Genomic DNA, 8,183 nt, shown 5'->3' on the forward strand with positions numbered 1-8,183 from the left:
CACCGTGGTTTGCTGTAACGGCTCACAGAACTCAGGGAAACACCTTACTTATGGTTACTGGTTCATCATCAAGGATATGACTCGGGAACAGCAGATGAAAGACACCCACAGGAGGGGTGTGGGGGGGTGTGGGGGCAGGGAAGGAGCACGGAGCTGCCAGGCCCTGCCCCCTGTCCCGGAGCGCCCCCCTCCCCCTCCCGGCACCTCCGTGTAGCCGGAGGCTCCCGAACCCCTTCACTTCGGGTTTTCAGGGAGGCCGGTTCCACAGGCGCGGTGGATTAGACGGTCGGTGGTCGGTGTTGGGCTCGGTCTGCGGCCTTAGTCACACGTCGGGGCCCCTGGCCACCAGCCCCCAAGCTCCAGGAGTCACCCGGTTGGTGTGAACCCAGCTATGGCTGAAGGGGCTTGTTAGGAACCACAGCAGATGCTCCTCTCAGCCCCGCACGTGGAACAAGGCAGAAAATGCCCAGCTCGGCCGCAAACCAGGTGGAGGGAGGCAGAAGGTGACTGAGGCCAGAGAAGCTCTGGGCTGCGAACCAGAGAGCCCGTGGAAGGGCGGCCACGTGCAGAATGCCAGTGGGGCCGCCTGGAGGGGGAGGCCGCCGACCGAGGGGCACTTTCCCCGGGGACCTGTCGACAGCGGCCAACTCGGTATCACTTGCCCACCCTAAGCTGCGAGACTGCCCTCCTCGCCGACCCAACCCACCTCCCGGCCCGGCCACGACGATCCCAGGGGAAGCCTGGTCGGGGCCATCCTCCGAGCCCTGCCCAGCCAGGGTGACGTCGGGTATGGGGGTCTCCCTCGTGAAAAAGTGCCAACAAAGGAGATAAGCCAGCCCGCTGCAGCACAGGGCCCCTGGGAGGCAGCCCTTGCACACCACACAGAAGGCTCCGGCTGCATTCAGGCCTCACCGACCCCCTCGCACCGTCCCCGAACCCGGCCAGCGCTGCTGTCTGGGCGTCACAGTAAAGCCCTGAGCGTCCCAGGATCCCAGGCCCCGCAGGAGCCCCGCCCAGCCAGGAAGGCCCGCCCCCGCGGAACCCTGCCGTAGCCACGCCCCGCCGGCTCCGGACGCCCCCGGTTGCCATGGTTTCCAAGGCGCAGGCGCAAATCGTCCCCCCCCCCCCCCCGCGTCCCTTAGGCTCGCTCCGTCCACTCTAGCGCTGGGGGCCCAAGCGACACCCCGAGACTCCCCCCGTCCCCCTTCACGCGGACCCGGCCAATCCCGGGGTTCCCACCTCAACCCGCCAGTCGGCTGCGGGACGCTGGGGCCAGCGTCACCCTAGGAGCGGCGCGCATGCACTAAGGCGTTTTTGCGCGCGAGGAGGTTGCGTCACAGTCCCTTAAATCTCGCGAGCGGCCAAGTTGCCAACAGCGCCGCTGGTGTAGTGGTATCATGCAAGATTCCCATTCTTGCGACCCGGGTTCGATTCCCGGGCGGCGCAAGCACCACTTTTCATTTTCCCCATCTCAACAAACTAACTCTCGCTAATGACACCGATTTCAAAAGGAAAGAAAACCAGAAACGAGCAAAAACCAGAAACGAGCAAACACCCGTTCCGGAGCAACGCGGATAAGGCAATTTCAGAGACTAAAAGATTGACAAGCTCTATGAAAATGCCGGAGCGGCCATGGGCCACTGGGTACTGAGCTGACGGTCACCTGTAAGCCAGCGACCCCAACTTAACCGACCAGTGCCCCGCGGGGGTTGTCGCTCCCGCGCCTCCTGCGGCTGCAGGCGCTTTAAACTCCCAGCCCACCCCGCGGCGCCGGACTACAACTCCCGGAGGGCTTCGCGGCGCCGGACTACAACTCCCGGCGGGCCGCGCGGCGTCGACCTACGGCTCCTGGTGGGTCTCGCAGAGACCGACTGCGGCTACCGGCTGGTCGGCTGAGCTGCTGAGATGCTGGTGGCGGCGGCGGCCGAGCGGAACAAGGAGCCCATCCTCCGCGTGCTGCGGCAGTACATGGACCCGGCCCAGCGCGGCGTCCGCGTGCTCGAGGTGGCTTCGGGCTCCGGCCAGCACACAGCCCACTTCGCGCGGGCCTTCCCCCACGCCGAGTGGCAGCCGTCCGACGTAGACCAGCGCTGCCTGGACAGGTGCGACCCCGGCTGGTGAGAGTGGGCGGGGAGCGGGGGCAGGCGGAGCAGGCGGAGCAGGGCCTGTGCCGCTGTCCCGACTCCCCACGCCGCAGGGACCCCGCTCAGCTCCCCCCCCGCGTGCTGTCCTTCTGCAGCATCTCGGCCACCACTCAGGCCCAGGGGCTGTCCAACGTGAAGGCCCCGCTGTACCTGGACGTGACCTGGGACTGGGAGCACTGGGGCGGGATCCTGCCCCAGTCGCTGGACCTGCTTCTCTGCATCAACATGGTCCACATCAGCCCGCTGAACTGCACCGAGGTCTGTGGGCGCGCGGGCGAGCTACCGCCTCGCGTGCAGCAGGAGGGGGCGGCGTGGCAGGTTTGCCCCACATCCCAAATGGCCAGGCTGGGTGTCTGGCCGCTAGCTGAGGGCGCTTTCCTCACTGACCTCCTGCTTCCTCCCTCCCCAGGGGCTCTTCAGAGCAGCGGGACATCTGCTCAAACCCAAGGCGCTGCTGATCACCTATGGGGTGAGTGCTTCTGCCAGACAGGACGGGCCTCCCCTGGCAGGGCAGACCTGATCCCAGCCAGTCTTGCTGTGTCCTACTTTCTGCACTCCCTCCTTCTGGTTTCAGTGCTTTCAGTTGCCTTTTCCCCTCACTACCCATCATCATAAAACTGCACCCAGGGTCTTCCTACCAGTCTCCCTGCAATCCCCTGGCTCATCAGTTGGTCCTCAGCTGTTCCCCATCTTGGGGGCAGAGAGGGGTGTGTCCTTTTCATTCTCTGGGTGCCAGCCTGCAAGACTGCCTATGTGTCGACTGAAGCATGGCTGACCCCGTGTCTGTGGGTGGCGGGCAGAGCCGTGTCCCCCGTCTCCGCAGCCTTATGCCGTCAATGGGAAGATCACTCCGCAGAGTAACGTGGATTTTGATCTAACTCTTAGATGCAGGTCAGAGCCGGATAGGTGGGGGGCCTGGCTGGGAGGGCAGGTGGGCTGGGGGACTGCCCCGAGCCACAACTCCACCTTCTCCTCCACCTTCCTCCTTACTGCAGGAACCCTGAGTGGGGGCTGCGGGACACAGCCCTCCTGGAGGACCTGGGCCAAGCCAGTGGCCTGCTCCTGGAGAGGATGGTAGGTGGGAAGGGCTGGGGGCACAGGCAACTTCCCTGGGGACCAGGTCAGCTGCAGCCAACGCTTCTCCCCTAGGTGGACATGCCGGCCAACAACAAGTGCCTGATATTCCGGAAAGAGTAACTTCCTCCTGTTTTCGCATGTTTGTGTCTCCAACAAGACCCTTTCTGGAACAAACCAGATGTCAGCCCCTGCCTCCCAGGGCTGGGCCAGGAGGTCTGGCCTTGCCCAGTCTGGGGGCTCTTGGCTGATGGCCACAGGGCTGCTTAGAACCTGGGAATAAAGTGTTTTGTGCTGCTCGTTGCTGGTGTCAACCGTGCCTCCTTCTGGGACCACTCAGCGGGCAGACTGTGTCTCCAAGGGTTCTGTACTAGGGGCAGGAGAGGTCTGGCCTGTGAGGTCAGGGCTTGGCGCCCTCCCGGACCGTGCTGCTCTGCTGAGGGGACAGAGGAGGGAGGGAGAATTCAGGCCCTGCTGATTGAGCTGGCTGCCGGGCTCTCGTGCCACCCGAGGTGGACCCTGTCTCAGGCTGCTCATGGCTTGTGTCCCTGCAGGAAAACGGGAGGTCCCTAAGGAGGGAACTTGAACTGGAGCCCATGCTCCAATGTGGTAGGGTACCAGCTAGGGGTCCCCCCCGAGGAGGTCCAACACCTGTAGGCCTCGAGGTTGGGGAAAGGCTGGCCTTTATTCAGAGGAACAGGAAGGCAGGGTGGGGTTAGTCCTGGAAGCGGTTCAGCAGCTCACAGGCCTTCTTCTCCAGCAGCTCGGAGATCTTTTTGACACGCTTCTCACTCGCGGCACGGACGTAGCTGCCGGCATCCAGCACGGCCACGCCGTCTCGCACCTCACCCATGATGACCAGCGGGCCGTCGCCAGCCGTCACGTTGGGGCAGGGGCAGGTCCAGTCCATGCCACTCAGGGTCACCTCCAGGTACTTGGTGCCCAAGAACCTGAGGCCCATCTTGTCGTCCTTGAGCACCTCGTCCAGGGCTACGCGGGCGATGCCGCCCCCCCCCACCTCGGGCTCCTCCAGCACCTCGGTGAGCCGCCCCACGATGGCGAAGTCGCTGCGGCACAGGCTCAGCACCAACTTGCTCCTGAGGCGGCAGGCCCGACAGGGCGGCGTGCGCGGCACGGGGCACGCGTCCTCGCAGCTCGCACGGCTCTCGAAGTTGTTGCCGTTGCCCTCGCAGCCCCCATATACAAAGGGGTGGCACTGCTGCAGCAGCGGGCTGTAGGCCCAGCGCGGCTCCCAGCCCTGGCAGCGGCCCTGCACGGCCGGCAGCACGCAGGCGTCGCCGGGGCCCCGGGCGCAGGCCTGCTGGCACGCCTCATAGGTCTCAAAGCCCCGGCTGCCACCCTCGCAGCTGCAAACAGGGAAGGTCATGCAGCCTCCCCGCTGCGGGTCGAAGTGCCAGAGGACCAGGCCGGAGGGCGTGCTGGTGCAGGCCTGCAGGTCAGGCAGGCACTCGGCCGGGTCGGGGGGAGTGGACGCCCTGTCCCCTGCCGACTCCCGCTGGACCACAGAGAGCGGGAAGTCGGCCCGCAGCAGGCCGGCGGCGTTGCGTGCGGTGCACGTGTAGAGGCCCGCGTCCTCAGGTCGGGCGTTGTAAAGCACCAGCTGCCCGATGCTGGTGACCACCATGTTGCCATACATCTGGTCTGGCCGCATGATTAGGGTCTCCCGCTGGTCGCTCTGCTTCTCCCAGGTCACGGCTGGGGGCGGGCGGCCACTGACATCGCAGTGGAGGCTGGCTGTGCCCCCCACGTACACGGCCTGCGGGGCGGGGCTGCTGTAGAGGGCAGGCGGCATCGGGGCGTCCCCGGGCGTGGGGCGGGCCGTGGTCTCCGGGGGCCCGGGGCTGCTGGGAGGCCAGCTGAGGACGTGCTTGCAGGGCACCACGTGCAGACGGAGGCCGCGCAGGCAGGCCTCCGCGTCCATGTAGCAGCGGTTGTAGTAGGTGAGGCCGTCTGAGGCACAGGTGAAGCTGGGCTCCTTCTCACAGCGGTCCCGGCAGCGGCACACGGGCTGCCCGTCCCATATGTCGCAGTCGGAGCCCTGCTGAGGGCACGTGAAGCCCTCGCATGAGGCCAGCAGCGTGGGCACGGCTGGGCCGCCCTCGGGGAAGCGTGCCGCCACACAGCTCTGCAGCCCGCACACGTTGGTACAGCACTTCTCGGCGGCCTCGCAGTCCTGGGGAGTGGGGAGCCGCTCAGTGGGCACCCTAGCTCCGCTTGTCCAGAGGGAGCTGAGCCCCTGCCGCCCCGCCCCGAACCCGTCTCCCCTGGGGAAAGCTGAACGTGTTTGCAGAAATTTCTTTCCCAGTGTGTCACATCACTGAAGCTCACGGAATCCTCAGATCCTCGCCCCCCAGAGCAAGTTTCATCATACGGACAAGGAAACCAAGGCCCAGGGAAGGGGGCCACATACAGTGTGCTCAAGGCCACTGCAGGGGGTGCTGGGCAGGGCTGCAGGGCAGATGTCCACGTGCGGCCCTCTGCCTTGCTAGTCCTCAGAACTGGTCCTAGGGTGGGGGTAGGCAGGTTTGGGGAGCGAGAAGGGGGCTCTTAATCCTCAGACCTATGAAGGAGAAGACTGGGGGTGTCCCCTGGGAGCCTCATACACGGTACAGCTTTTAAAACCCCAGCGGTGGAGTGTGGGGGCCTGAGGAGGAAGCTGACTCCAGGACTGGGGCCGCAGGGCAGCTCCTGGGGTCCCCCTCTGTGGGCAAGGCCTGGCCGCCGGAGCAGGGCTGGGCTTCCCCTGGACTCGCCAAGCCTCCGAGTTGCCCTGAGCACCCCATGTTGTCTGACCCCCAACCAGGGCTGGTGGGGACGGTGCCTGTGCTTACCTGGTCCCCGACGCACTCACGCTCACAGGTGCTCTGGGCATCCACCCACAGGTTGGGGCTGAGCTGGTTGGGGCACACGCCTGGATGGCTTCTGGGTCCTGGTGGCAGGCCGGCCCCCAAGGTCAGCCCAACCACGAGGAGCAGCAGGAGTGGCCTCGGGGCCAGCATGGGGACCGCCGGGCCAGGGGGCGGGGGATGTGACCACCAGTCCCTCCTCAGGCCCTGCCTAGCCTCCCAGCTGAAGGCATCTACCTTTCCAGGCCTGCAGTCGCTGCCCCTGCCCTCGGGCCCCCAACCGAACCCCGAGGCTCTCCCCTGGCCCCCAAGGTCCGAGCCCACAGCAGATGCTTCGGTTCCAGTGCGAGGGGCTGGGTAGGTTCCAGGCTTCTCCCAGCTCTGAGTCTGTGCATGTGGCGCCGGCCCCTCCCCTGCCTGGCCCCTCCGTGGTCAGCGCAGGGCAGGGGGTGGGGAGGGGAGGAGGGCTGGGGAGGGGCCAAGGCCCAGGAGCACAGAAGACACTGGCCACGAGGGTCACCGAGGGGCGGAGAAGGGCCAGAGAAGGGCCAGAGAAGGGCTGGCTCTGGCGGGGGAGGGGACTCTGTAATTGGAGCCCCTCCTCCCTCTAGGCACTGGGCTGGGGACGGAAGGGCCCAGGGATCAAAGCTGCCTCTCAGACCTTCCCAGCTCAGGTCAGAGGAGGGGGCTGGGCTGGCCTACCCCCTCTGGCTCCCCAACCTGCCCCAGCTGTCCCAGGGCTTGGATCTCCCCCAGGCAGGTCCAGACCAGCCCCTTACCTAGACTCACCACCTCCAGCGAGACAGAGGCACAGGGGCTCTGTGTTCAGCCCTGCATCAAGTAGGTGGTACGTTCCCTTCTCAGGAAAAAAATCTCACAACCTTCTCCGTGATCCTTCTTAGGGTCACAACCTGCCAGCTGGTCTTGGGGTCAAATTGAAACCCTATCTGCTAGAGGGGAGGCCTCCGGTGACCCACAGCTGATGGGGGTTGGGGAGACTGATGCAGGGCAGGGCTTTGCATTTCTAGAGCACCCCCCAGCATGGCTCCCGGTCCAGGCTCTTCCACGACTGGGCGAGGCAGGTACCAAAGAACTGAGGTCCCAGAAGGCTCAGCAGCGAGGAAACCGTGCTGGCCGGTCCAGCCACCCATCACACAGGCAGCAAACACTGGAAATGGGGCTGGTGGGACCGAGGAACGGAGTGTGTTTACTTGGACTGACTTGAATTTCAGTCGCTGTGGCCCCATGCCACACAGTCCCGAGAGGCCAAGGTCACCTAAAAAGCACCCTGGAAACAGGGAGTTTCCAGGGAGCTGCACAAGCCCCTGGGAGGAGGGGCCTTCCCTCCGGGGCGGTGGGGGGGGGGAGTGGAAGCCCCTCCTTGGCAGGGCTGGCAGGGAGATCTAATGCAGCAACAGGACAAAGCCACTGGAGTCCACCCTTCCAAACCCTTCCCAGGGGCCTGAGGCCCCAGGAGCATCTGCTCTGAGACCCGATGGAAAACGTCCCGTGGCCCTGCGTCTGACCTTCCGACCTGGGAGGCAGGGTAATAAAAGCCTTGCCTGGTCAGAGTGAGACCAAGGGGCACCCCAGACGCAGAGACCGCATCCAGGGGGACCATGGTTATGGGGGTCCAGGCCCAGGACAGTCCCTCAGAGGTGCAGCCCGACGCCTGGGTCCCCAAATGGTGGGAGTAGGGAGGCTCTTCGGAGGGGTTCCCCACCCCCAGTGCCCACCACACCCCTGGACTGAGGACTGAGCTCGCACACTGTGTCAGCAGGTGGCTCTCCCACCCCAGGCCCCGGTCTGGGTCCGGGAGGCTGTGCTGAGTCATGGCAGGCGGTAACCCCCCTGCATCTCTGGCTCAGTGCCCACCACCCTCGGGCAGCACAACCAACGTGGCAGTCAGGCCACAAGACACGGTCATAGTGGGGGGCTTGGGGCGTCCCAGGTTCCACCCCCGAAGACAGCAGGGAGGTGGCGGTCTCTGGAGCGCGGAGGGCTGCCTGTCAGGCCCACCGAGAAGCGCCCTGCACGTGGCTGGACCGAGGGGGCCGCTGCAGCCAGGCTCCACCCTCGCAGCCAGGACCGGCACCAG

General features: G+C 65.6%; 2 protein-coding genes and 1 non-coding gene across 4 annotated transcripts; 2 read left to right on the forward strand and 1 right to left on the reverse strand.

Moving 5' to 3' along the window:
* The first annotated feature begins 1,375 nt into the window (after positions 1-1,375).
* On the forward strand, positions 1,376-1,446 carry TRNAG-CCC (transfer RNA glycine (anticodon CCC)). Its single transcript has one exon. It is a non-coding gene; the product is annotated as a tRNA-Gly (tRNA).
* Positions 1,447-1,823: 377 nt separating this feature from the next.
* Positions 1,824-3,521, forward strand: METTL26 (methyltransferase like 26). 2 transcript variants are annotated; one of them, XR_006777173.2, is made up of 6 exons: positions 1,824-2,102; positions 2,240-2,402; positions 2,554-2,613; positions 2,945-3,035; positions 3,140-3,218; positions 3,294-3,349. XR_006777173.2 is itself a non-coding variant. In XM_045783860.2 (6 exons), the coding sequence occupies exons 1-6, from the start codon at positions 1,906-1,908 to the stop codon at positions 3,339-3,341; spliced, it is 615 nt and encodes a 204-aa protein (XP_045639816.1). In that variant the 5' UTR covers positions 1,824-1,905; the 3' UTR covers positions 3,342-3,521. The 2 variants fall into 2 exon arrangements, 1 of the variants encoding a protein (XP_045639816.1); XM_045783860.2 differs by having other exon boundaries at positions 2,968-3,035; positions 3,294-3,521.
* WFIKKN1 (WAP, follistatin/kazal, immunoglobulin, kunitz and netrin domain containing 1) lies at positions 3,515-6,365 on the reverse strand. Its single transcript, XM_045783857.2, has 2 exons — positions 6,071-6,365; positions 3,515-5,412 (listed from the first exon to the last, which is right to left on the reverse strand). The coding sequence occupies exons 1-2, from the start codon at positions 6,236-6,238 to the stop codon at positions 3,934-3,936; spliced, it is 1,647 nt and encodes a 548-aa protein (XP_045639813.1). The 5' UTR covers positions 6,239-6,365; the 3' UTR covers positions 3,515-3,933.
* Positions 6,366-8,183: the final 1,818 nt, after the last annotated feature.

The sequence above is a fragment of the Ursus americanus genome, chromosome 2, assembly GCF_024610735.1.
Source record: "Ursus americanus isolate L20-20 chromosome 2, mUrsAme1.1.p, whole genome shotgun sequence".
NCBI lineage: Eukaryota > Metazoa > Chordata > Mammalia > Carnivora > Ursidae > Ursus > Ursus americanus.

What these genes read in the sequence shown, in the direction of transcription:
- WFIKKN1 (XM_045783857.2), bottom strand. Translation starts at nt 6,238, where the DNA reads ATGCTGGCCCCGAGGCCACTCCTGCTGCTCCTCGTGGTTGGGCTGACC. An exon ending in GTGAGTGCGTCGGGGACCAG is followed by an intron (nt 5,413 to 6,070) that starts GTAAGCACAGGC and finishes CCCACTCCCCAG; the next exon opens with GACTGCGAGGCCGCCGAGAA.
- METTL26 (XM_045783860.2), top strand. Translation starts at nt 1,906, where the DNA reads ATGCTGGTGGCGGCGGCGGCCGAGCGGAACAAGGAGCCCATCCTCCGC. An exon ending in CGCTGCTGATCACCTATGGG is followed by an intron (nt 2,614 to 2,967) that starts GTGAGTGCTTCT and finishes CCGTCTCCGCAG; the next exon opens with CCTTATGCCGTCAATGGGAA. An exon ending in GCCTGCTCCTGGAGAGGATG is followed by an intron (nt 3,219 to 3,293) that starts GTAGGTGGGAAG and finishes CTTCTCCCCTAG; the next exon opens with GTGGACATGCCGGCCAACAA.